We start from the raw sequence: 27,966 nt of genomic DNA, 5'->3' as shown, positions 1-27,966 counted from the left end.
ACCCCTGTTCCAGGGGGATTCCACACTCTGGCTTCCTCAGATACCTGATTCATGTGCATATATGTCCACACTCACATACACACCGTGGTAGTTTAAAAGAAAATGGCCCCCAAAGAGAGTGGCACCATTAGGAGGTGTGGCTTTGTGGGAGGAAATGTGTCACTGTGGAGGCGAGGCTTTGAGGTCTCATACATGATCAAGATATCACCCAGTGTGACAGTCTACTTCCTGTTGCCTGCATATCAACATGCAGCAGCTCCTTCTCCAGCACCATGTCTGCCTGCATGCCGCCACGCTCCCTGCCATGATGATAATAGAATAAAGCTCTGAAATTGTGAGCCACCAACCTCAATTCAATGTTTTCCTTCATAAAATTTGCCATGATGTTTCTTCACAGCAATAGAAACCCTAAGACAGACACTAACACAAATTAACATAATGTTGAAAGGAATGCATTTCTGCTGATTGAGTCCATAATATTCACTTTGGGGTTTTGAATTGTAAAATAATAAATGTATGTTTTGTGAATTTATTACATTAGCCATAGAAAATGAATACAACTAGGTTTGTTTTATGCTAGAAATGCAAGGACACTTTAACGTCTGAAATACTTCACCACATTAATAGATTTAAAGAAGGAAAGTGACATGGTCCTCTAAAAATGCAAAGTGTTTATAAAATTGAATTTCAATCTATTTTTTTACAACTGGCAATAAAAAGATTTTCTTCAATTTGATAAAAATATTAAAAAGCAACAGCATAATTACCATAAATCCAACAGTTGCCTTCAAGAGGCAGAAGGTTGTTTGGGAAGGGACATATTGGAGGATCTTAGGATGTTGGTAAAAAATTGTTTCTTGACCCTCATGGGAGGTTAATAAGTTTGTTTTACAAGAATTATTGTTTAAGCCAGGTGTGGTGGTGCACACCTTTGATCCCAGCGCTTGGGAGGCAGAGGCAGAGGCAGAGGCAGGTGAATCTTTGTGAGTTTGAAGCCAGCCTGGTCTACAGTGTGAGTTCCAGGACAGCCTGGGCTGTTCCACAGAGAAACCCTGTCTCAAAAAAACAACAAACAAACAAACAAACAAACAAAACAAAAATTATCTTTCATGTGCTTTCCTTTAACTGCAATGTTTCCTCACAGCCAAAACCATTATTCTCTCAGCACTGGGAATGGAACCGAGAGCCCTGTAAATGCAAACTGCCTGCCATCAACGCACGTCTCCAGCCTTTGATTTTTATTTATTTATTATTTTTTTTTGAGACAGGGTCTCATTATATAGCTCAGCATGGTTTTGAATTCAGTGACTTTGAGCTGATGACCTTCCTAATATAGTCTACCAACTGCTGCGATTACAGACCTACGTCACCATGCTTAGTTCAAAAAATATTTTGCAAAGAAGGGAAAATAGACAGAGCAAAGCTGTGTTTTATGAGACACAAGTGCTGTCACCAGAAAAGCAAGACACTCCGTGCTGGCTTGAGGAATGGCATGACTAATCAGGGGGAGCGGAAGAGGCTCTGAGCACTCTGGCTGAGTGATTTCTCTCCCTTAGGCAATCTCTCTGTCCTGTCTCTGTCTCTGTCTCTCTGTCTCCCTCTCTCCCTCCTCTCTCTCTCTCTCTCTCTCTCTCACACACACACACACACACACACACACACACACACACACACACACACACACACAGAACATGGGAAGGCACAACAGGACCCTGCTCTGAGAAGGCTGCTCTGGCATCAGTCTTGTAAGAGAAGCAACCAAAGAGAACAACATGTCACTGAGATGCCAAGAAACAGAAGGGATTGGGTGGTGGGACAGAGGCCCCAGCATGGAGGGAGGTGCTGGTGTCTCAGCCACAAAGTGGATGGGTGGGGGTAAAAGAAACTCCAGAGCTCTGTCTCCCAGGCTCCAATGCTCCTATGGCACCTTATATTCAAAATTAATGTAACAATTACTGAGTGTCTGTTCCACACTTTGAAGTTCACCCATGCAGGACTTCAGCCCTTGGTCTAATGATTGCATGCTATTTTCCTGACAGTTGGCCATTGACCCAGACCTGGTGGAGTTTCTTTTTTTTTTTTTCATAATTTATTTTTATGTGCATTGGTGTTTTGCCCGCATGTGGTGTTTTGCCCGCATGTGTGTCTGTGTGAGAGTGTCGATCCCCTGGAATTGCAGTTACAGACTGTAGCTGGAGTTATCTCCAGTCCCGCCCAGGCCGGCAGCCACTGAGACTCAAACACACAGACGCTTATTATATTATTTAAACTGTTTGGCCTAATGGCTCAGGCTCCTTGTTAGCTGTTCTTATATCTTAAATTAACCCATTTCTATAAATCTATACCTTGCCACGTGGTTCGTGGCTTACTGGTATCTTACATGTTGCTTCATATCACAGTGGTGGCAGCATCTCCTGACTCAGCCTTCCACTTCCCAGAATTCTCCTCTCTCTTTATCCTGCCTATACTTACTTCCTGCCTGGCTACTGGCCAATCAGTGTTTTATTTATCAATCAATCAGAGCAACACATTCACAACATCCCCAGCAACAGACAGTTGTGAGCTGCCATGTGGGAGATGGGAATTGAACCCCGTTCCTCTGGAAGAGCAGCCATTGCTCTTAACCTCTAAGGGTACCAAGATTCTTACTTGGTCTTAATTAAGTCTCCTCTTTGGGGAACTGTCTTAAAGTAAAATCCATACTGGATCAACATCCTGGCTTTGTTCTCTCCACTCTAGAAGCTCTTATGACTTTCTCGGGTCGTATTATTCTTTCCCGAAAAACCAGTCCCCCAAGACTTGAGTTACCACAGATCTGTCTTGGTATTTTCAGGAAGTCATCATTCAGTCATGGAGGTCTCCTGAGAACCAACTGAGACCTTCACTTTGACTGCATTAAGTCATGTTTCTAACGCAGGGAGCAAATACAGGAACAACTTCAGAGGAAGAAAGATGACTTAATTTTCCGACCCATGGCTTCAGAGTCTGTTGTAGCTGGAACAGCTGAAGAGGTCTTTCTGCAGTAGTACAAACGCTGTCCACAGGCTGGCAGGACAGGAGGCAGAGGGCAGCTAGTAGCCAGGGTAATATCTCAAACCATACCCCACCAGTGGCTTAGTTTCATTTGCCATGCCCCATCTCCCACAAACACCGCCACTTGTCAGGGTCGTTCCCTTCAAAACACAAACCTGCAAAGACCTTTCAGATTCAAATGATAGCACAGCCTAAAACTCCTGACTCAGCAGTGTGTCTCTCTGAGGTCCTGGGACCTCCTGGCAGGAGTATTTCTGATTGAAACGTGCAGGATAGGAGTCTTGCACTGGGCCCATGCTCCTTTAGTTTAGTTTTTGTTTTTTTTTAAGTTCCCCAGTGAGTCTGTTTTGTCTCCTAACAATAAGACTGTCTTAGTGTTGTGTGATATTTTGTTTGTGTTCTGACAAATAAAGCTTGCCTGAAAGATCAGAGCTGAAAAATCAGAGCCTGAAAGTAGAGCAGCTGCCACTAGAAACTTCTTACCTCTAGGAATCTTCAGACCGAATGGGGGGCATCCTGTCTCTACAGATCCTCAGACTGAATGGGGGGGGGGGCTGAGATCCTGTCTCCTCACCCAATTTATATTCCTGTCTCCACCTCCCGAGTGCTGGGATTAAAGGTGTGCACTACCACGGAAGGACTCTGTTTCTCTTTCAGACTGGCTCAATCTCCTGTAGTCCAGGGTAGCCTTGAACTCCTGATCTTCCTGCTTCCTCCTCCCAAGTGCTGAGATTAAAGATGTGTGCCACCACAGCCTGGCCACTATGGTTAACTAGTGTCTAGCTTGGCCCTCTGACCTCCAGGCCAGCTTTCTTAGAACACAAAACATCACATATTTTAGGATCTTGTTGATTGCCTGGACTGATATCAAAATCAAAATCATTTCTCCTTAGGATGTCTGCCTTATTAAACAGCACTACTGCTTGTCTGCTGCCATCTTTTTTGTTTGTTTGTTTGTTTGTTTGATACAGGGTTTCTCTGTGTAGCTTTGGTGCCTGTCCTGGTTCTCGCTCTGTAGACCAGGCTGGCCTTGAACTCACAGAGATTCACCTATCTCTGCCTCCTGAGTGCTAGGATAAAAAGCATGTGCCACCACTGGCCAGCTATTCCCACCATTTTTATTGTTTATCTACAGAGGAAAGAATCTAGAAGAGAGGTCAAGTGTGGACCCAATTCGTTAATACTAACTTGCCGTGGGGCAAGTTTTGTCTTTGTTCAAAACTTTAAGAGAACTTTCTTCAGACGTGTTTTATTTTGCACGTGTGCCCTGGAGAATCTTTCCAAACACTCCTTCTGCTGAGAACTACCTGGCTGTGGAAATGTCTGGCTGGGAGCCCACGAGCCCCGGAGCCATACCGTGCACGGTGAGCCAAGCAGCTCACCATTCACAGGCTCTCATGCATTTGTCCCTGTGTAAGCAAGCCTTCCTCGCTCTGTACTTTTCCTGGACCAGACATCTTACATGCACGTGTGTGTGCACTTAACTTTCTAAATCACAGCCTTCTACGATACAATAGTTTAGGGTTGGTTTTTTAGAAATGCAGTGATTACTACAGTGAACTTCTGATATGGACAAAATTCATGTGGGAGGTGCTTTAGAACAGAGGGGAACAGAAATGGAAACACCCGGAAGTCATCCTCATCATCTTCTTTTTTCTATTAGCATACGGAAGCATCCAGAAAAAATCAGATTCCAAAATGATTCATGAGTGGATTCCTTGACCAAAGCAAAATAAAAACATAAGCAGCATAAACTCGTGTTAGGACACCCCATGTTGCAGCTCAAACCATCTATTCATCTCTTTCCACCCAATGTTCCTCCATCACCCTGGCTATTTCTCCTTGGGGCCCTTCCGTTCTCTTGGATAGCCAGCTACCACAAAATCCACTTTCCTCTTAAAGATAAACTTCCACCAGAAGAGAGAGGGAAAAAAAACCCTCTATGGTACAGTTACATTTCAGCTTCGTTCTCAGTAAAAAGCCACTAATTGGTGAATTTAGAATTGTTTTGAGACTCTATCTTCAAGAGATGTACCAAATGATTCATTTATTTGCTAGTTGGTACTTCAGGTGCAGAAAGTTCAATTTTAAAAAAACAACAACACAAAAAAAAACAAAACAAAGATAGGAAGTCTCCTATAGTGCCTTAAAAGAAATTGAATTTTATTGAAAAATATTGAATCTTATTTTAAAAGTTTAAGAAAGCCGTGGGTGTTGGTCAAGGCCTTCAGAAAGCCACCCTCCTATTTGGTTAAGAGAGGAGCCCAAAGGAGGTTTCGGGGAGACTCTTGAACCCTGTCGAGAGAGTATTCAGCAGGTCAAGATAGCAGGTGCGCCCTAGCAGTTCAGTTTTTGTGACTAGCTTCAAACCATAAAGAGAAGATGTAAGGATTAGCTATGCAAGCAGAAACTAGAGTGGGAAAAAGCCCTACAGCCAGACCTCCCAAACCAGGCAGGATATTTTGAAAGAGCCTTAGGCCTCGGAAACCAAAAGTGTGTGTGTGTGGGGGGGGGGGGGTTGTTGGGGAGGAGCAAGTCAGAAGTGAGGCTGTTCAAGTTCCCATTTTATTCTTAAACCCCAGAAGGAAACATGTCTCTAAAGATTAAAAGATAGCCAGGCGGTGGTGGTGCTCGCCTTTAATCCCAGCACTCGGGAGGCAGAGGCAGGCAGATCTCTGTGAGTTTGAGGCCAGCCTGGTCTACAGAGTGAGTTTCAGGAGAGGCTCCAAAGCTACACAGAGAAACACTGTCTGGAAAAACAAAAACAAAACAAAACAAAACAAACAAACAAAAGATTAAAAGATACCCTTACAGATTCTGGGGTTGGGGATTTAGCTCAGTGATAGAGCGCTTGCCTAGCAAGCACAAGGCCCTGAGTTCAGTCCTCAGCTCCAAAAAAATAAAGTGAAATTAAAAAAAACAAAACAAAAAACAAAAACCACACAAAAAACAAATTCATGATTGACACAGGTACAGTACCACCAATAAAATCATCACTCTCCATTTCCCCACAGCACCCAACTCAGATGCTGCTTGTGAGGCCCCAGAGCTTTGCAATGATTATGTGCACTGCTTTTTGTGGTGTCTTTTTAGATAAAACAAAACAAACAACAACTACACTACTATTTTTCTCCTCCAGAAGAAACCAGCATTGTATATGGGTTTCTGTGCCTTGGAGTTCACTGAGATAGAACCTTTCTCCTATGTGCTCAACCAAGAACCCAAGGGCCATAATGTTCTCTGGGACTCTATTCTTATTCAGTATGTGGATGACCCTTTCTTGCATCCTACAGAGGAGGTGAGCTGTAAGACTGATTTATCTATCCTCCACTTCCTTCTTTAGCTCAGAGGGGACCTAAGAGTGTCACACACAGGTTGTTAATTTTTTTATATAAGATCTTTACTGACAGATAATTCCTATAGTATACAATTTTCCTGTTTGCACATTTTGATAGACTTTAGTCCAGTATTCTCATAGGCCCATGACACCATCACCACTCCCTTTTTTAGAACATCGCTGTCTTCAATTTCTTTCTTTCCTTTTTTTTTTTTTTGAATGCCGAATGCCATTTATTGAAGGAGGGAGGAGGTCTTAAATACAGACTTACAGCACAATGGGAGAACCCCGGAGGGCAGAAGTTCAATTTCGATGTTTTACAATCTTGCATCTAAGCTGTTAACACCCAATATGCAGGATACACAGACAAGGAACTTCCCTTAAGCATGCAGGAGGGTGGACTCTCACAGGGAATTAGCATAGGGAGAATATCAAGGTCAAGGTCAGCAAGCAATGCAACAGTTACCCAAAACCAGGGCCAGGGCCCTACAGGTTCCCCCTCCCCCCCCCCTTTTACTAAAAAATGAGCTTCTGACTTAGGTTGCCTGGGATGTCAGCAGGTCACCTTACCCATCATGGAGACACCTGCCCAGGCCACACAGGCGCTCTGTCTTAGGTTGGTGAGCACCCCCCAGGCATTACCCGTCTCTGAATACTCATTATCATATAGGCCTAATTGTGTGTGAGCTGCAGAGTTAACTATTGCCAAAGATCTCTAGGTGGCACTGGGCTTGCAATCTGTGTATTTGACACAGAAAAGACCAACATAAGTCTTAATTCACCCATAGCTGGTAGGCTAAAGGCAACTGAGCCATTCCCTTCCTTAACAACCCTTAATTTCTAAGGAAATGTTGTAGAATATTATTTTAAGGTGTGTTACTTTTGTTTATGTTGAATTTGTTTAGCTCTGTGAGGTTATATTACTGTGCCTGTGTAAAAACACTTGATGGTCTAATGAAAAACCGGCCAGTAGCAAGGCAGGAGAAAGGATAAGCGGAGCTGGCAGGCAGAGAGGATATACAGAAGGATAAACCTTGATTGAAGAGGACCTAGGAGCCAAAGAAGGAGAGGGACTCCAGGAGCCAGACACTCAGCGACACAGCAAACCGTCGAGTAAGAGTGAGATTTACAGAAGAGAATGGGAAAAGCCCAGAGGCAAAGGGTAGATGAGATAAGTTAAGGAAAGCTGACAAGAAAGAAGCCAAGCTAAGGCTACGTGTGTGAATCTATTTGGGAGCCGGGTGGCAGGTCCCCCAAAAAAGTAAAAACCCCCAACAACAACAAGGAAAGGCAAGATTTATTCCATAGAGGTAAACCCTTTATTCTAGAAAAACAGGCACTGCAAATGTTCCTAGACAAACCAGGAAAAAAAAAAAAAGACAATTATGAGGGTTCTTGGATCCTACTGACCATGGCAGGCAACTTTTTGATCCCAACTTTTCAGAAATTTCTGTATTGTTAATTTGACTTAACCAAGTCTCTAGAAGCCTTTCTCCCGTGGATCCAAGCATGAATAGGCTTTCTGCGAGTTAGGATTAGCTCTGGATACTGTGTGTTTCTGGGCCTACCTAAGTATCACAAACCTTTCAAGGTCTAAGTGTACAAAAAATCTCAGCAAGCCCTTATTTTCATAAATACCATCAGTACCCTGTTAACAGCCTTTCTTGAAGTTCAGATGCAAACCCTTTCCCTGGGCTAGAGACAGCAATTAAGTTTGCAGTCAGATTGGCTTTCAGGTCTGCTTTAGGCCTCATGCCATAGAGTTTCTGTTGCTCACTAAAAAAATACACACATTTGCCCATTGTGCTGGTACACAGCTTTGTTCTCAGCACTCAAGATGCAAATCTCTATGAGTGTAAGACCAGCTTGGTCTACACAGAGAGTTCCAGGCCAGACAGGGCAACACAGTGAGACCTGTCTCAAACAAAACACCCACCCCTGCCCCACTTCCTTCTGTAAACTTCATTCTCTGTCTCTGTCTCTCTCCCTTCCTTTTTTTCTTTTGATTTTCAAGACAGGTTTTCTCTGTGTAACAGCTCTTGACTATCCTGAAACTCACTCTGTAGACCCTGCTGGCTTTGAACTCAGAGATCCGCCTGGCCTAGAACACATTATTGCAGTCCAGGTTGATTTTGAATTCTCTGTATTCCCTCTGCCTCTGGCTTCCAAAAGCTATGATATAGCAAGTGTGCACCATTCCATCCAACCAACACCACTTTGCTATTTGCCTTTTTTTCTCGGCAGATGTTACTAATACAGTCACAGCTGCTCCTTCTTTTTCCTATAGGTTTTCACTCTCTTGAAAAATGACAATCATTAGAGGATCGGGGTCTTGGCTCTGCCGGAGAATAGCGGAGAAAGGGCCAGGCACATGGAGGAACACTTGCGATAAGTCTGAAGCGTGAACTCCATGTCCTCTCCCATACCTGCGCACAAACCCACGACGGAGTCTGACAAGCAACGGTGCTCTGTGCACCAGTCCCCTAGTACTTGCCCTGGGGGTTGACAAAGGAGTGGGAAGGAAAGAGGGGGTTTCCTGTGTCTGTCAACCCTGCTGCGGGGTGACTCCCAGGAACAATGTGGCCAGCACAAGTTGACAATGTGTTTTCAGGCCGGTCAGTCTTTCACTCTCTGTGCCTCCTCCCTCCTCGGTGAAACCTAGTTCTGCGAACCCCAGTTGCTCAGGGCAGCACACAAGGGCAGGCAATCTTGCCTTCCAGGAAGGAAGCATTTAGCTCCCAGGGAAGATATCAACGGAGAAGCTGGATGTGATGGACGTCAGGAGCCTGGGCTCTGATAAACCCGAAAACCTTCCAGCCCTTATATCTGTCCTGATCTGAAGCAGTGAATTTCCCAACAGTGAAGGGCAGGGAGTGACTGGAAGACCTCTGGGAGAGGTAGGAAGCGATCAGTTTCGAGCTGGACGGCGAGTCTACTGAAAAGTTGGCCTTCACCTCGGAAATCTTCGGACTGGACGACATAACTAATTAGTGATTTAAGTGCGGGTCTTGGGGGTTTTCAGTGTTGGCTGTGGTTTGAGTGACACCCTCAATTCCCCGTCTCACAGAGGACGAGGTGACGATGCTAGCCATCTGGCCTGGAGAGTCCTGGCCCCTCCCTCCAAGCGCCGCCCCGAGTCCTTTGAACTTCTGGGCACCGCTGGCCTTAAGAGTCAGGCTGAGCGCTCGCTGCAGCTCTGATCAGCCTTTAGACACCAAAAAGAAGTAAGCTGCTGGGATCGTCTTTAAGAACCCAGAGCAACAGAGTAAACCCAGCCACCCAGAGTAGGGAGTTCAGTGGAAAGAGGAGTCCGGCAGTTAAAACAGACAAGCCTTCTCCAAGTCGGGGGCGTCCGAATCGCCTAGGGACTTGGCCCGCCCGGTTTGTCCCCAGCCCCGCGGGCGCGGCGCGTTGCATCAGGCCGGGATCCCCAGGAGCTTGGGGCTGGGGCTGTCCCGTCCGTCGCTCCTCGGATTTGTGACGTGCAGCAGGCAGTGGCGGTGACGGGGCCACCACACAAAGCCGGGCGGTCCGGGCGGAGGATCCCGGGCCGAGAGTCCCGACGGGATGGGGAGGGAACGGGGAGCAAGGCGCCCCCGGGCGCCCGGGCTCCCCGCAGCATTAAAGTGAGCACCCAGACAGCGGCGGGGGTCCGGCGGAGGGCGGGCCGCGATCGCCCGGCGCGCGCCTGGCTGCTGTGGCCTCGCTGGCCGCCAGCGCGCCCGGCCCGGCGGGCGATAGCCACGCCCACTCGGGGGTGGAGCCGCGGCCCGGGGTGGCTCGGCAGCTGGCGACGCCCGGGCTCGAGGCGGGGGCTGTGGCAGCAGCTGCAGCAGCGGCAGCGGCGGCAGCGGCAGGAGCTGCTGCAGCAGCGGCGGAGGCTGCTTCTGGACTCCTTGGGGTCGCGCAGTCGCAGCCCCAGTCCGGAGGCTCCGGGCGGTGCGTTGGGCGCCGCCGCCGCCGCCGCCGCTGCTGTTGTTGCAGACCACCAGCAGCCACCCGGACCCCCGCTGGCACTGGGGCCCCGGATGCCCTCTGCATTCCGGGTGACCCTGCTGGCGAGTGTGCCCCAGCCTGGACGCCGTCCCCGGCCGGGTCTCCACTCCTCCGCCACACCTCCCATGACAGCTCCCGCACGAAGATGGCTGCGAAGGGCGCGCACGGCTCCCACCTGAAGGTGGAAAGCGAGATGGAGCGCTGCCGCGCTGAGGGCCACTGGGACCGCATGTTCGAGCTGGTCCGGCATCTGCAGACGTTGGGCATTTCCGGCGGCGGCAGTAGCAACCGGCGAAACAGCCCGAGCGGCAGGTTCATGTCTCTGGACACCGGTGAGTGAAGGAAGGGCAGGTTCGCCGGCAGCGAGTGCGCAAAAAGCACCGCCTCCCCCAGGAAGCGCTGCTCGACCCAGCGTCCCGAGCTAGTGCTCGGTGCTACCCTCCCGCAGTTTGGAAAGTCTTACTGCCCGAGGGGGAAAAAAATCACATGCAGATTGAGTGTTTGGAGAGAAGAGAGAGAAAAAGCTCGTGCCTTTTGCCAGTTAAGGTCATGTAGGTAACCCTACGGTGAAATGGAGGTTTCTGTGGGTATCAGAGGAGTGCATTGGACGGGGCTCTGGCCTCTCTAACTGCCTAAACTCCCTCATGCTGAGTTTGTTCCTCCGTGTCTTCTCTTATTTCCCCTTCAATAAAAGTAGAGAACCGAGCTCTGTCCCCTAGCAGACTTCGACCGAGGCTTGTTGAGCGCCTGGGTAGGTCGGAGACGAGGCCGGCGAGCCCCAGTTTCTTCTCCAGTGGCGGACACTGGCCCCATCCAGCCCTGGCAGTGGCTTTAGCAGTAGGGCTGGTTTAGCTGGGCTGGGCTCTCGTGCTGGGGCGGGAAAGCACCCTGATGGGGCGGAGAGAGAACCCCGCCCAGTCTCCAGCCCCAGATCCTGTTTCGGGTGCCTTGCTTCTGCCTTGAGTGCGGTTCAGAGCCCCCCTCCTCCCCGCGTGTACACACCTACCTTTTCCGAAAGGGGCAGAGTAAGTCTGGATATAAAGAGTTTCCCAAAACCACCCAGCCCAGGACGCCTCTGTGGGGAAGATGGAAAGATTATAATAACAGTAACAGCCTATGCCTTTGCTTACTGCGTGTCGGACAAGTCCCCAGGACTTTAATCACGCCATCACTCCTCACAGCTATTCCTATTTGCTGAACTTTATAGGTAAATAACTTCATCATCCAGCCTGTAGGTTGTGAAATCTGAACCCAGGATCCTGAGTACATCTTTTCATCTGTGCTATTTCTCAGAGATGCATAGAACAGAATGCCCACCCGTGCAGAGCGCCCAGAGTTGATCGCAGGCAGGATGGTGCGCAATTATGGATCAGATTGTAGAGCTCAGGGGAAAGGCACAGGGCTTGGGGAAGCGGCAGGCCTTGCAGCCGACCTGCCTGATGTTTGGGAAGGGCGAGGTGTTTGCCCCAAGGAGAGTGCTGCATGCAGGGATCCCCAAGAGGCCAAGAGGTCTGAGCATGGTGGTGTCAGCTCTTCCCTCTTCCAGGCCCAGCAGAAAATCTGTAGGAATCCCATGTGGTGGGGCTGGTGAGAGTGGGACTGAGAATTAATGCCCACGGTTGTAAGTTGTGGGAATCTGAGTGAGGTTGGCCCCACCGATCAAGGAAGCAGGGCCTCCTTCCATCCCCCTTCCATCCCCCGGGAACTGCTTTTCCTAAGTTGTGCTTTAGAGATTCCAGGGAGGCTCAGCACTTGGCTAATCAGTATCCAGGGAGGAAAAGGCTAGAGCAAAAGGGGAAGAGAGGAATGGATTCAAGGATGGACTTTAAAGTCCGAGTCTGTAGTCCTAACCACCTGCGAGGCAAAGGCACTTGCGAGTTTGAGGCCAGTCTGGGCTGTGTATTGGTGAAATTCTTTCTTTTAAAAAAAAAAAAATGCTCAAAATTAAGAGGATGGAGCAGAGTGGCGGAGTCCTTGGGTTTGATGCCCAACACCAATGGTAACCATGAGCAACACAAACTTTTAGGACTTTTTTTTGTTTGTTTTTTGTTTTTCGAGACAGGGTTTCTCTGTGTAGTTTTGGTGTTTGTCCTGGATCTCGCTCTGTAGAACAGGCTGGCCTCGAACTCACAGAGACCCATCCACCTGGCTCTGCCTCCCGAGTGCTGGGATTAAAGGCGTGCACCACCACCGCCAGGCAGGACTTTTTTTTTAATGTGCTCGCCCAATGGGAGGTGAAGGAAAGGTATACCACATTTTCCAAATCTAACCAGACCACCTTCTACAGAACCCCTTTGGGAAACATAGGCACAGCATCCGTTAAATTCTTAACCCTGTGAGGAAGTGAGGAGTTTTCTCCTCATCTTTGATGTGGGGACACCAAAGTGAAGAGGTCACCTAATGGGCACATTGCTAGAGCTTGTGTTCATTCACACACGAGTCCTAGCCAGCAGGCTGGCATTAGTGATCGAGTCCGGGCCTGAAGCTTGAGCTGTCTGTTCCATGAGAACTGACCAATATGAAGGGGGAGAGTGACCAGTGGAAAACAGTGGCCTCTCCTTGGCTCTGTGAGTAATGTCTCCCTCATTAAATCTAGATACTCTGTCCCAATGTGTGTACACACCTACGTGCGTGTGCACACACACACACACGCACTCACTCACACACACACACACACCTACACACACACACCTACACACACACTACACACACATACACACACATACCTACACACACACACATACACACACGCACACACACACACGTGCACACACCTACACACACACACACCTACACACACACACACACACACACACACACACACGCACACACACGCTTACACCAAAAAGAGGAAGGAAAAAATAGCAAGAACACTTTCCACTCTCTTTCTCTGGATTCCTTAGTTACTCAAGAGAATGGGGACCTATCTTTGGGGAGAATAGTGTTGGCACTAACCCCCAAACTGCAGCCTAGGAAGCATAGGTTTTTATTTATTTTTTGTGGATGTGATGGCACACATCTTTATTTATTTTCCTTCCTTCCTTCCTTCCTTCCTTCCTTCCTTCCTTCCTTCTTTCTTTTTTTTTTAAAAAAAGATTATTTATCTTTATTTTATGTGCATTGGTGTTTTGTCTGCATGTATGTCTGTGAGGGTGTCAGGTTCTCTGGAACTGGAGTTACAGACAGTTGTGAGCTGCCATATGGGCACTAGGAATTGAACCCAGGTCCTCTGGAAGAGCAGTCAGTGTGCTCTCAACTGCTGAGCCATCTCTCCAGCCCAGCACACATCTTTAATCTCAGCACTGGGAAGAGGGCAGAAGCAGAGGGATCTATGTGAGTTTTAGGCCAGCCTGGGCTACATAGTGAGACACCCCCCCCCAAAGAAAAAAATGATCTACATTTTTAATTTTGTGTATTTTATTTATTTATTTATGTATTTACTTATTTATTTAAAATTTTTTTAGGTTTTTTTCAAGACAGGGTTTCTCTGTGTAGTTTTGCGCCTTTCTTGGAACTCGCTCTGTAGCCCAGGCTGGACTTGAACTCACAGAGATCCTCCTGGCTCTGCCTTATGAGTGCTGGGATTAAAGGCGTGCACCACCACCGCCCAGCATAATTTTCTGTATTTTAATTATGTGTCTATGTGTATGCAAATGTGTTGGAGGCCCGAAGAAGGTTTTGGATTTCCTACAGCTAGAGTTATGGATGTTTGCAAGCTGCCTGATGTGGGTACTGGGAGCCAAGGTTGGGTTCCCTGCTACCACTGAGCAAGCTTTCCAGCCTAGAAGATTATTAAAACCTCGCCTGTCTAGCTGGATGGTGGTGGTGCACACCTTTAACTCCAGCACTCAGGAGGCAAAGGCAGGTGGATCGATGTGAATTCGAGGCCAGCCTGGTCTACAGAGTGAGTTCCAGGACAGCCAGGGCTACACAGGGAAACCTTGTCTCAAAACAAACAAACAAACAAACAAACAAACAAACAAAAACCAACCAAGCAAACACCTCCTCTCCTGTCCTGTCAGACTCTGAGTTGGTGACCGATGGTGACATGATGTGGAAAAGGGTGGAAGGGACTAAGGGAGGGGTGGCTGAACCCAGAGGTCCTATTTGTTTCACTGAGGTCCTGCTGTGTGAGAGCTTCCTGTAGAGACTGAGCATGGCATCAGAACCTAGATGCCAGGAGGGAGGAGGGGAGGAGCCGGCTCCTGGGCTGGTTGGCTGAAGCAGAGTAGCCTCAGGCCTTTTTCCTGTCAGATGCGGCTGCTCCCACCATGGGGAGGCAGTTACTACCTCTGTGTGTGTTCTTCAAAGTCACATCCGGTGTTTGGTAAGCCTGTGAGAGGGAACCACGGAGCACCCACTGCCTGTGGCAAAGAGGTCTGGTCCCGTGAAAACAAAACTGTCTCAGTATTTTGACTTCTTTTTTTTTTTTTCGAGACAGGGTTTCTCTGTGTAGCTTTGCGCCTTTCCTGGAACTCACTTGGTAGCCCAGGCTGGCCTCGAACTCACAGAGATCCGCCTGGCTCTGCCTCCCGAGTGCTGGGATTAAAGGCGTGCGCCACCACCGCCCGGCTTATTTTTATTTTTTTAAACAACTTTTTTCATTACTTTTATTTTGTTTTATTTGAGGGGCAGGTGTGGAAGTCAGACCAACTACCAACTTGCAGGAAGCCGGTTCTCTCCTTCCACCCTTCAGGTTCTGGGGAACTAGCTCAGGTCCCCAGGTGTGGTGACAAGTTTTAGTTGAGCTGTCTCGCAGCCATCCAGTGTTTTAATTTTGTTAACACTATTACCAACCAGCTTCAGGGGATATGAACTCATGAACACTCTTAAAATATTAACACACAGCCGGGCGGTGGTGGTGCACGCCTTTAGTCCTAGCACTTGGGAAGCAGAGCCAGGCGGATCTCTTTGAGTTGGAGGCCAGCCTGGGCTACAAAGCGAGTTCCAGGACAGCCAGGGCTATTACTCAGAAAAGTCTGTCTCGAAAAAAACAAAAACAATAACAATAACAAAAAATTAACATACAATTTAATTTGGTGCATGCACACGCAGGTGTGTTGGTGTGTGTGCTGGTGTGTGTGTGCATGTGTGCATGCATGTGGGTGTGTGTCAGAGGACAGTTTGCAGGAGGCAGTCTTCTCCCACCATGTGGGTCCTGGGAACCAAACACAGCTTTTCAGGCTTGGTCACCTTTACTTTCTGAGCCCTCTCGAAGCTCTGAACTGGTGTTCCTCAGCACATTGCTGTCCCATGCTTTACTAAATCAGTATGCATTTATGAGCTAAGAACCCATTAAAATGTAACCAGGATACCATTGTTGTCTCTCAAAGCCCCCCAGCTTTTGGTTTGGGGTTTTAGCTGAGTGATTTGTTTTTTCAAGTGGGAAGATTGTTTTAAACACAGCTGCCCTTTCAATGTCAGATCAGGTGTTCCTGCTCACCTTCCCCTCCGAGGCTGAGCGGGGAAGGCCTCATCACTGCAAGCCTTTGGGATGGAAGCCACAGAAACTCCTTTGCCAGTGGAGGAGAGAGAAGGCTGACTTGACCTACACTTCCTAGCTGCCAATGGGCACGTGTATTTTCCAAATGTGAGGCCAGGAAGGAGGCAGTAGCTTTAAGGGAAGCCCTGGGACCTGCCCTGGAGAGCTCTAGAGGCCTGAGAGGAGGCCAGCTGCCACAGGCATTCAGAACAGGTCAGGGGAGGAGATGATGTGGCCGCCCAGGGAGGCCTGCTCACCTCTGCCAAGGGCTTCAAGCATAGAGTGGGGTCGCCATGCGTCTGTCAAGAAGACTTCTTCATAACCCTGACGGGAGAAGCTGGATCCTCTGACCCAGGCCTGAACAGGGAGCAGGTTTGGCCTTTGGAGGACAGGGGTGTGCTTATCCACCAAACTCTTACTTGACAATGACAATGACAAGCTTTATAGCTTTATCAGTGAAGAACTGTAGGATAGGAAGAAGGGAGGAAGTGAGGAGAAGGAATTGAGCAAAGGAAATAAAATGAATTCTGATACCTGCTGAGTGAGGGTCAGCTAAGCCAACAGATTAGGTAGAGGAGGGTGGAAATAAGAGTAGACAGCCAGAGGGGCTGGGGGTGCGGCTCTGGTGACACCCCTTCAGGATAACCCACCTCTAGCAGCACACACAAAACCAAGGCTGACTCTGCCTGTAGTAGAGAGCCGCTTACCCCTGCTGTGTGGGATTCACTACCAGCTTTCAGCTTGATCACACATCGAAGACTGCAGACTCTTCTTTAGGCTTAAACTATCGGAGGCCAGCAAGGCAGCTCAGGGGCTAAAGGTGCGGGCTGTCAAGCCTGACAGCCTAGGTCTCCTTGTACCCATGTGGTGAAAAGTGAAACTCAGCTGACCTCCACAAGCCAGACGCGGCCAGTGGGCACCCCGGCCTCTGCGTGCCATCCCTCACATACGTTAAGTAAATGTTTGTTTATCTGTTTGCTTGTTTGTTTATTTTAGTTATCAAGATCTCTGCTCTGAGATGCAGGAGAGACATTCTTGTTGGTCTGTGTTGTGCAGTTGGCTACAACCCTAACGAATCACTAGACCTCGTGAACTGCGTGGGACCATTATCTACCTTTTAGGGCTGTGCAGGTTAAATAAAACCATACGATAAAAATGCCTGGCACTTAGTAGGCCCGCGACAAATACTAGTGTCCCTGTCACAGTCCCGTTCCCTGGGACTTTAGAGCAGTGCTCATCAATCAAACCCTTTGCAGAGGGGAGGGTTTTTGGTTAAGCCTCAACTGCTCTGATCTTCCCACCCCCCAAAATGAGGCCCTATGAAAACGAAAGAAAAAAAAATACAGTTTTTCACCATCTTTCTGATTTTTTAAAAAAGTCATTGGATTCAGTCCATCATCAGTGCTTTGTCTGGTTTCCACATGTGCACTCAAGTTATCACACGTGTGGAGGGGTGTCACAAGCCGAGACCTGTGCTGCTGCATGCCACCCTGGGTGTGTGGCCTCAGAGGACGCTCCTATTTGTGGAGAGGGATGCGTTCTGGGAGCAGAGCAAGTTTCTTTTGGCCTGAAAGGTAGATGAGGGGCCAGGAGCTCTGGGAGGGCTAGGTGAACAGCGGAAGTGGCTGACACTGTGGGAAGGTGGCCAGTGAAGCTTCAGGAGGTAGAGAGGCTCCTGGGGCTAAGGGGCGGGACTCTCTCCCAGTAGGAGCCCCAGAGGGACACATTCCCTGGAGCTGGCTTGGAACCCCACTGTGGGTTTTACAAAGCAGGGCAGAGCCCTGAGCAACGTGCGTCCTGGCTGGACATCTGCCACTTTCCGGGCTGAGATTTGGAAGTGAAGCTCTCCTTTTTCAGCCCTGGGTTGATTTCAATTTTATTTTTGAGTAGGTAGTATATTCACATAGTTCAAACCTACCAAAGGTGTCAAAAGGAGTGGAAAGTCTCACTGCGTCTTCAGCCTGTTCCCAAGGTTTTCTGACGAGAGTGCTCAAGAGTGTGTGTGTGTGTGTGTGTGTGTGTGTGTGTGTGTGTGTGTGTATGTATGTGTTCTGTCACTTGCATGGACAAACATACAGTGGCTTATGACTGCCGGCACTGTTGTGCACACTGCTTTTTTCTTCTTTTTTTCTTCTCCCTCTTGTGTAGCGGGGTCTCATAAAGCTGGCCTGGAACTCGCTCTTTAGACTAGGCTAGCCCTGGAACTTGCGGAGATCTGATACTGCTCTGTCACTACCAGGATCTGCTCACCCTACCTGCTTCCTTCCTTTCAACAACAGGGTCTCACCATGTAACTCCAGCTGGTCTTGAGTTCACTATGCAGACCAGGGTGACCTCAAGCTCATCGAGATCTGCCTGCCTCTTTCTCACTCTGCTCTGTTCAAGTTGACGTTCCTCCCACAGTGCCACATACAAAGCATCCTCAGTCATTTTTTGTGGCTGAAGGGTGTCCCTTTTTATGGACATATGGAATTTTAATTAGCTGCCCACTGGTGGACATACAGTCATACTTATTACTGTTTTTTTTTTTTTTTTGCTAGTGTAAATGCTGCTGTGTGAGGAATTATGAGTAGGTTGTTTTACACGTACAAATGCGTCTATGGGATGTTGCCAAGTAGCCCCGTGTAGAAGTTTCTTCAGCGTATGCTCCATTATCACTGGATGATAGTTTGAAAGGGGTACTTTTAATAGGCAAGTCCTCAAAATGTTAATTTTTAAAATCTTGAGGTTGGTAGCAAAGGGTCTGAGGGTGCCTCCTTGGGACAAAACCCTCAAGGGACTGTGTGGCTGGGATTCAGGGCAGGGTGCTCTGTGTTTTAGAGATGGAGATTGAGCAAAGGCGGTGATTTTTCAGGATGGAGTAGTGTGGCACCTGAAAGCATCTTGAAAAGGTGAGACAGAGCGGCTGTTCCTAGAGACACTGTAGAACTGACATAACCCCTGCGTCTGTTGGCTCCCTCTCCCAGAGCCAGGGCTCTGATTCATCAGACAGGCATTTATTAGGCACTTCCATTGAATAGTCCTTATCGGGGTGATGGGCAGGCAGTGAGCAGAGCCACCTGAGCTGTTGGACTTTGAGCTTTGCACATCTGGCTCCCCTGTGGGGAGTGTGTGTGTGTGTGTGTGTGTGTGTGTGTGTGTGTGTGTCCCTGTCCCTCTGTCACAGGTAGCAGGAATGTAGTGGTGACAAGATTGGAATTTCATTGTGGTAGGGGGAAGCACAATCACGCAGTCTAAAGCTACTTGCCGGGTAATGAGGTACGCAAAGGAGCTCCTATATGTGAGAGGGCACTCGCACATAAACGTGCTGGACATGTTCAATGACCTGTCTCGCTACGCAAGAAACCGTACATGCCACAGTCACTCTTTGCTCCGGCTGCTAGGTCATCCCAAGCCATACTAAAGTCACTAGAGATGGAGCAAATCAATTGCACTCAGCCTCAGAAACAGGAGAGTGAATGTGCTATTAAACCACACCATACAGGTTCCCTCTTCCACGGTGTGGCTGGGTCCTTTGCTTTTTTAGATGAGTTCTTTCTCTGTTACCCAGACTGGCTCAGCACTCCCTGCCGTTCTCAAAGACTATTTAGGTTTATGGGAAATGCATCTTTTATTTCTCGGACCTGAGCCATTCATGTGCTGGATAGGGGCGGTTAGGGGCCCAGGATGTCTATCTACCATGCATGTTCAAGGATTCGGGGATGCTTGCCCTGCTTTTCAGATGACTTGGGGAAACTTCTGCAAGCAGAGGCCGTTCTGGAGCAGTGTTTGAAGGATAACCATGACAAAATAAAAGACTCCATCCCTCTGCTGGAGAAGAATGAGTGCAGGCTAACCGAAGCCAAAGATCGGCTGAGCAGTGTCCTGAACAACGGGAAGCTGCCGGTGAGTCTCCGGGTTATCTTGCTCCAAAGGTCATGGGGCTGGGGTCTCTGGGCGGCAGGTGTGCTCAGGTGGATTCCTCTGTATCCAAGTTGCTCTGATGGAGAAGAGATGGGGAGGGTAGCCCTGAGGTGCCTTCTGTTATCTTAGCCCTGGCTAGCCCACTTCTGTGCTAACTCCTGCCACCCACTGGGAATGCTCAAGGCTTCCCAGGGACCTTTTACAATGGAATGCTGTTAGCCCACTTCTCTGACCGGGGAGAGGCGGTCACTTAGCCAATAGGGCTCCGTCTGCTGTGACATCTCAGGCTCTGATGCTCCCCAAAAATCCTAGACAAGAAATAAGCTGACCAGGAGACTTGGACTGACTAAAGGATGGCTTGTACAGGTTTCAGGTTGAGAGTGAAATACTTCCTCGTCTGTTCCTTTTTATGGGGCGTCTTTTCGAGAGTACAGGGTCATGAGGCAGAGACAGGAGAAGTGACCAAAGATCCATTTAGCAGAGGAATCTTTATCCTAACCTGAGGAAGTCTTACAGGAGTCCTTTTATTTGGCTAGGTTGTGTGATTTGGGTCGACAGACCAAGAGCACTTAAAATTCAGAGTCAGGGTAGTTGATTTTTAATGTTGTCAAGTGAAGACATTAGGGAAAAAAAATCACATTATAGCATTAGAACTCTGTGGTTACCATTGCTCCATCAGAGAGAAAGACACCTTGACAACGAAGATCAGGATGGATATACTTCCTGGCACCGAGAACAGCTTTTCAAACAGTAAACATTTCGTCTTAGGAACCCTTCACTGTATTGCTGTCCCCCCAAACTTAGTGGGTGCCAGTGTCGTACGCTGGCATTAGTCCGCAGGGGTCTACCGGCAGCCACACCCGCTCACCATGCCCTGAACATGTCCTCCTGAGTCTCGCCGCCCTTCCTCCCATGTGCACGATCGTAATCACTGCTCATGGCCTGTGTTTAGCTCACTCTTCTCTCAGGGATAGTTCCAAGCTGTGTTCTAGACTTTGCCCTTATTGATGTCCTTAGCTTCCTGGGATGGGAAACAAGGGGTGTGTGTTGCTGTCTTTCCTTCACCCTCCAGGAAGGTGGGACTGAATAGGGAGGATGTGAGCCTGTAGCTGGAGACCTCTCCAGGGAATGGCAAAGATACCACACAGCTCAAAAGCACTGTGGGTTGGATCCCTCTGGGGATGTGCCACCTGTGACCATGACTGAGGAAGTGGGTGGCCTCTTTGGAGAAATGAGCACATGGCTTAAAAAAAAAAAAAAATCAGCCTTTGAGCATTAACAGAAGTCAGACAGAACAGGATACATGTGTAGGGCACCTCATGGCATTGTGAGGCATTGTGGGAACGTAACAGGAGAGAGCTTCCTGGGAGCTGGGGAGGCTTCCAGGAGGAGGTGGGGCTGAGGGAAGAGATGACGATCTGGACAGGCGTGGGAAAGGTTTTGAGTGAGTGAAGGTAATGAAGGAATGGGAAGTCTCCAGAATCAGAGGGATTAGTGGGAGTGGGGAGTTTGGCTTCCGTGGGGCTTGGCTTAGCCTCACCCCGTGTCTCTTATTGGCCTCTCTGAGGGAGGATGGTGAGAGTGGTGGAGGCTTGCCCTGGGATCAAGATACCTTGACCTACCTACCCACTTGCAGGCTGGGAAATCACCCTCCTGCCAGCGGGAGAGGTTAGGGGTTGGGACCAGAGCGTCATCTCCCGAGTACCCTTGTGCCAAGGGCAATGGCTAGAGCCTGGTCTAAAAGGCCAGTTGTGCACAAGACTGTAGCAAGCTCTCTTAAGAGGTGGAACTCTTCAGAATAGACTAGACTCACATCTAAGGCTAGAGTTTAGAGTTCAGGACTACTGCCCAGCCAGACCAGCTCAGCCTCTCAGTCAGCAGGACTGGCTGAATTAACAGTGAACACCTTCCCTGCTAGGGTGGCTTGGCCAGGGCCAAGCAGACCAGCTGAGTCCCTAAGGAGGCCTGGAGAGTCCTCTGAGAGGGTGGAGATTTGCATATAAACAGCACTATGGAGAGCAGGGTTTGGATTTGGCATCTGGGGCCTTCCATGCTCTGCACTTAACCCTACTTCTGATGTGAATAGTGACCCAGCAGACCTTCAGCTCTTGTCCTCTGTCCCATGCTGCTAATGTGGCTGGTACCCCTTCTAAAAGTTCTGCTGGGGTAGACGTGCCATTCAGGGTCCTCATGGGCTCTTTCTAAAGACTTTCACCTAATTCTCTAATTTCACCCAACTCTCTCTCTCTCTCTCACTCACTCACTCACGAATGCACGCATAAACTTTGGCTCACTTCCTGTCCTCAAGTGTTCAGAATAAGTGCTGAATTCCTGAGGAGCCAGCCTAGATCAGAGCCTTGTGGGGGCCTCAAGAGAGAGAAGACAGGACCAGTTCTGCGGCTGCCTGCAGTTAAGACATACACACACACACACACACACACACACACACACACACACACACACGAAGCAATTGGGGGACATGTCATAGCATTGTATTAAGAACCACAGTGGAGGCAGTGGACTCAGGTGTGGAGGCAGTGGGGCACAGGCATCATGGAAGCCTTCCTGGAGGAGGAAGGAGAGTTCTGAGCAGGGTCTTGGGCTCAGCAGGGGAGGGGGTAGGGTGGACATGGTGGGAGGTTTGGAGCAGGAACCTGCTAACATATCTGTCCTTTCAGCCACAGTACATGTGTGAGGCCATGCTGATCCTGGGCAAGCTGCATTATGTGGAGGGCTCATACCGGGATGCCATTAGCATGTACGCACGGGCCGGGATTGATGACATGTCTGTGGAGAACAAGCCCCTGTACCAGATGCGGCTGCTGGCAGAGACGTTCGTCATCAAAGGTAGTTGTGCACAGCTGTCTGGGTCTCCCCCACCCACCGCCCAGCTGCTCCATTCTGGTCTCAGGTGTCTAGAGCGGGCAGCAGCACAGGGCAGTGGACAGGGATGAGGGTGGGTCTGCAAGGTAGTGTCCAGACGTTAACCCCAGGCCACGGCTGCACACTGCTAGTCAGGGAACAGCAGCCTGGTGCTCCGGGGACTCTGAGGCCTCAGGTTCTCACTTGGGCCTTGTTGACAACTAGTTACCAAACCGGAGGCCCTTGGGCAAACTGCCTCTTCACCTTCCCTGGCTTCTGTTGACTTATTTGTAGAAGGAGATTGCGATACCAGGCCTCCTAGTGTTCTCACGGCCGATGAGTTGTATAACCAGGTCAAGAGCAACCTTAATGGGCATGCCCGTCCGTACTCAGGGCTGCTCTATCTAGTGATCCGCACTGCTGGGATCTGTCACTCTCCGGGTGTGGGGCCCTGTTGTGAGCAGAGAGGGGAAGAACAGAGGGGCAGAGAAGATCCAGGGATAAAGACTTCCTGTCCCGGAGAAGCTCTCAACCCTCCCAGGGCAAAGAACACTCTAGAAGAAACATAGGGGCACAGGATCAGTGAGAGGAATTTCCTGAAGGGGACTGGTTCCTGGTTGTGTTGATCACACACACACACACACACACACACACACACTCACTCACTCACGGGGTACACTTCTGCCCTGGGTCTTAGTGGCAGTGAAATCCTCTCCTCCCAGACTGTTACTGAAATTCTGGGATGCTTGAACATCTCTCCATTCCAGTAAAATCAACCCTCAGAGAAACATCTAGAAAAGCCACCTGTGTTTCTGTTGGGATTTGGAGCCCGGCACTGGTAGAGTATGTGGTACCCTCTTTCTACATGGGGAAATTGAGGCCTAGAGAGGAAATGTACCTTGCCCAAAGTTACCCAGATGGAGTGAGGACCAGAACCTTCAGTCTGTGATGCTGGCATGGGAAAGCGCGTGTTCGCTCCCTGTCCCGACACAGACACATTCCTCTGTGGGCTTTGGGTCCTCATAGGAGTAACTGTAACATCTATGGCCAACCTAGACTCCGGCTGGAGGGGCCTCAGATCCTTGAGTCCTTTCCCTATTGGGTCCCCATCATCCTAGGAAGCCTACCGCATTGGTCTCCTGGGCAGGTGGGCTGGAGAGCAAGTACCCACGTGGTAAGGGCCAGTCTGGAAGGGCCTTCATCCTCAGCTTGCTCACCTCACTCTGTGCCTGTGGCACTGGCTGGTTAGCGGGAAGTGAACAGTTTTTGGTGCTCAGGTCTTTGGGGGTCTCTTGGGAACCACTTCAGCTGTGGATGTCCTGAACTGAACATCTGCCCTTGGGGCTCTTTCCAGGCCTTTCTCCTATCAGCCTTGCTCAGTACATATTGCTCTCTGTGTCCTGCTCTCTACTCTCTCCAGCATGCCTCCAGCTTCTTGGGGGAACACAGTCTTGGTGGTCAGAGATCCTGCCAGGGAGGTAAGGATCCGGCATTGCTCGCGCGGGCCGCTCAGCTGTAGGCTGTGCTGGCTCCCCATCCCTCAGTGACTGCATGTGCCCACCCCTGCCCCTTGCCAGACTGCTCTCCGCTTGTCTTCCCTGTCCTGTTGCAGTGACCACACCTGCTGCTTGGCATGTTGGGGTTTGCCTGAGCCCCCCCCCCCCCCCCCCCCCCCCGTGTGCTCGAGACCACGCACAAGGCCATCAGTGTATGCATGCTGTGACTTAACCGAACCTGTGGGGTCTGGTGGGTCTCTTCACCCACAGGGCACCAAAGGAGATGGGAAGGGCTGGTTGTTGGACTGACTTCATTTGAGAGCACGGGGGTAGTGATGGCAGGAGCCCCAAGCTCACTGCGTCATGTACTAATAGCCATTACCTCCTCACTCCAAGTCAGGGGTGACCTCACCTGAATCTGCACACCCCTGAATCGGTGCTCTCGTCTTCCCGTGTTATACATGAGGAGCTGAGGTTGGAGCAGTGGCTTTGGCCAGAGAGCTCACAGCACAGGATTGAAACCTGGGCAGCCAGACTTCAGAGACACCCTCTGATGTAGCGCTCAGAATTCTAGGCAGAAAGGAGTTAGACCAAATCCTTGTGTTATAAAGGAACAGGTTGATGGAAGGGAAGCCATTTTCCCATGACACCAGTTAGCTTCTATTGGGACTAGCATCCTCCATGCCCCAGAAGCCTGTCAGCTGGGGCTCTTTCTGATTCTGGGTGGTCTCTGAACAAGCCAGCTTGACCCAGTTCCAGAAACTTCCGCCTGTCAGACTGTAGCTCTCTTTTCCCTTTACCATTTTTGGGTGCTCATATTTGTGTGTGTTACATGCATTCAGGCATGGATACGTGTGTGTGTGTGTGTGTGTGTGTGTGTGTGTGTGTGTGTGTCTGTGTGTGTGTGTGTGTGTATGTGGGTCCTCGTGCCTGTGTGTGCACGTATGTATGTGGGGCTCTGGAGTTGATGTTGGGACTCATCCTCAATTGCTCTTCTGCCATATTCGTGGAGACAAGGTCAGTCTCTCAGTTCAAACCAGAGCTGGCCCTGAGGATCCTGTCTCTGCCTTCTGAGACAGGGACTGCAGGCAGGCTGTCATGCCCACCCAGCATTTCTGTGGGTTCTGGAGGTCCAAGCTTCAGTCTTTGTTTATACAGCAAGTCCTTTAAGCATGGAGCCAGCAGCTTCACGACCCTTTTGTTGGGAGGTTCCATGTGGTGCTATCCGGTGCACACCTGGCTAAGAGGGAGAGCCCAGAGCTTTTGTGTTAGAGGGGAGCCTGAACTCGCCGGCCTGGGGGACTTGATGGGGTCAAATGTGAGTTGCTCCTCTTCTTCTGGGGTTCGGGACAGGCTTCTGATCTCCCTATCCCGTCCTCAGATCTGTGCAAGCACACCCAGCTCACCATCGTCCCCTTCAGAGCAGAGGGACTTGGCAGTGTGGCCCTCAGAGCATCTAGAAGGCCCTGAGGTACACCTCCTTATCAGACTGGGGCTCTTGTTCCCAGGGAGGCAGAGATGATGACCCTAAACCTCACTGGGGACCTCGAGAGCGGGCTGGTTGTAGTAGTCTTGGGTTTCTGTTGTTTAAAGAACAAACAGCATGTCTATAGGATGACCATTCAATTTCTCTAAGGGTGAAAAGAAGTATTGTCCATGTCAGGTTCATTCAGAAACAATAGAGGACTGGCAGAGTGGCCCTCTTGTTTGTTGGCATTCCCAGTGAGTGAGGGCTCTTGTCAAGCAAGATGTCTTCATCAACTATTCTGTTGCTGCGAAGAGACACCATGACCAGGGCGATCCCCCCCCCCTCCCCCGAGACAGGGTTTCTCTGTGTAGTTTTGGTGCCTGTCCTGGGTCTCACTCTGTAGACCAGGCTGGCTTTGAACTCACAGAGATCCACCTGGCTTTGCCTCCCGAGTGCTGGGACTAAAGGCGTGTGCCACCACCATCTGGCGACCAGGTCAATTCTTATAAAAGAAAGCATTTAATTGGGGGCTTGCTTACAGTTGTCATCATGGTGGGAAGCATGGCAGCAGGCAGGTGTGGTGCTGGAGAAGTAGCTGAGGGAGACCAGCGTGGGCTTTTGAAACCTCAAAGCCCACCTCCAGTGACACACTTCCTCCAACAAGGCCACACCTCCTAATGCTAACCCTGTAAGAGTTCCTCCCCCTGGTGACTAGGCTTTCAGATGTAGGAGCCTAAGGGGGCCATTCCCATTCAAACCAGCACACCTGAGGACCCGAGTTCAGCCCCTGGGACTCACGTGGTGAAAGGAGAGAACTTGCTTCTGAAAGTTGTCCTCTGATTCCCATGCTGTGTGCACACAGATGAATAAATGTATTATAAAGAAGCCAAAAACAATACAAACATACATTTCCTCCACTAAAATAGGAAGATGCTTTGATGAAAAGACCTTCCATTTCTGGAATTCTGTCCTCTTTCTTTCTCTGCAGCCATTGCCCTTGCTGGTCACAGCCTTCTTTCTACACTTTATGCACGACCCCTGACGTTGCATTTGGACAGTTTAAGTGCCCCTGCACAGGAGTTTCCTAGGTTATTCAGCCTATTGCCTCTCCTCCGCTAGGCTCACTTGGAACCTTTTGCCATGTGTTTAACCTCTTCTGTCAGCTCAATGGGCTCCTTCCTCCAGGGGTCTGACCTTTAGTGGTGTTTCTTGAGGTCTCTAGCCCACATCCCACTAAGAAAGTATCACTTGCCAGCAGTCAATTAAGCAGGCACCTGTTAGAGATGCCAAGGATGAATAGCTGGGTCCATTCCCTTGTGGGAACGGTGGGCAGGTGTGCTGGGGCTCCAAGGGAAGCAGCATTCTGTGAGGAGGTAAGTATTACCAGAACTGGTGGCATGAGCTCCCTGGTACCACTCTGTGTCCTTAGCTTAGGCGGTCTTAACATGAATGGACTCTACCAACTCTAGAGAGTAGGATATAGAAACCCTCAGAGAAGGCGTGGCCGTGGATTCTGTGTGGCTATGATGTCTTGGCCACATCCCGCCCTGGCCTATTTCATGAGAGGATCTGCCCTGATTCTCAGCCTTCTGGACATTTAAGGAGATGGTTTGTGAAGAATGGGCTGTTGCTGCTGCTCAGCGGCTTCCCTTCTAGGATGAGTGAGTGGGCGGCTTCAGGTGTCCTTGTGGTCCCTACAGGTGGAGAGGCCTTGTCTGCAACTCTGCGACTCTGGTTTTGTGGCTCCCTAGAACTCTTGGTTGTTGGCCTTTGGCAATTGGCACAGGATCCGTGGACGAGAAACCCAAGCCACCCACTGTTTCTCAGAGTTCTTGGGTCTGTTTCAGGCCTTGAGGGGTCTGTCCTCAGCAGCCGGCTTTGGGGCTTCTCCCAGCCTTCAGCCCTCGGTTGAATGGAGAAGCTATGTTGCCAGGCTCCCTGGCCTCAAGCTCTCACCTGCAGGTTATAGGGGCTGCGTTTCAACCTGTGGTACTGAGGCTGTGTATCTGGAATTTCAGTTTTTCAGCTGAGAGATGGCAGCATCCTTATGGCTCCTCCATTACTTTAGCTCAGCCAAGCTGGCATTTCGGGGATTGTCCCCTCTGATACGATGTTTCGGGGGGCTGGTTTCTACATCACCAACCTTAGGTTTATAGAGACAGAGAGCTAGAAGAATACTCATAAAACAGAGGAGGAACTGAGCGTGGAATGGTATCAGGCATACCTGGATCTAGGGACTCCCAGTGATGACAGAAGCCTCCAAGTTTATGGGTCTTTGCAGACCAGCACTCTCAACCTTAGAGGGAAAACGTGCCTGAGGAAGGTTCCCATCCGTCTGGTTTGGTGATGCCTGACCTTGAGGCCATTATGGTGATCTACACCTAGAACA

General features: G+C 49.6%; 1 protein-coding gene across 1 annotated transcript in view; it reads left to right on the top strand.

Annotated features, from left to right (window-relative positions):
- The first annotated feature begins 10,206 nt into the window (after positions 1-10,206).
- Positions 10,207-27,966, top strand: part of Ttc7a (tetratricopeptide repeat domain 7A) — a 108,358-nt gene continuing 90,598 nt past the window's right edge. Inside the window, exons 1-3 of the mRNA XM_036170431.1 lie at positions 10,207-10,698; positions 19,570-19,733; positions 22,430-22,598. Coding sequence (XP_036026324.1) covers positions 10,512-10,698; positions 19,570-19,733; positions 22,430-22,598 — 520 coding nt within the window. The 5' untranslated portion in view covers positions 10,207-10,511. The remainder of the gene's footprint in view (positions 10,699-19,569; positions 19,734-22,429; positions 22,599-27,966) is intronic.

This window comes from Onychomys torridus, chromosome 21 (genome assembly GCF_903995425.1).
Source record: "Onychomys torridus chromosome 21, mOncTor1.1, whole genome shotgun sequence".
Lineage (NCBI taxonomy): Eukaryota > Metazoa > Chordata > Mammalia > Rodentia > Cricetidae > Onychomys > Onychomys torridus.
The sequence above is the reverse complement of the archived record's forward strand: the minus strand, read 5'-3'. Positions and strand labels throughout refer to the sequence as shown.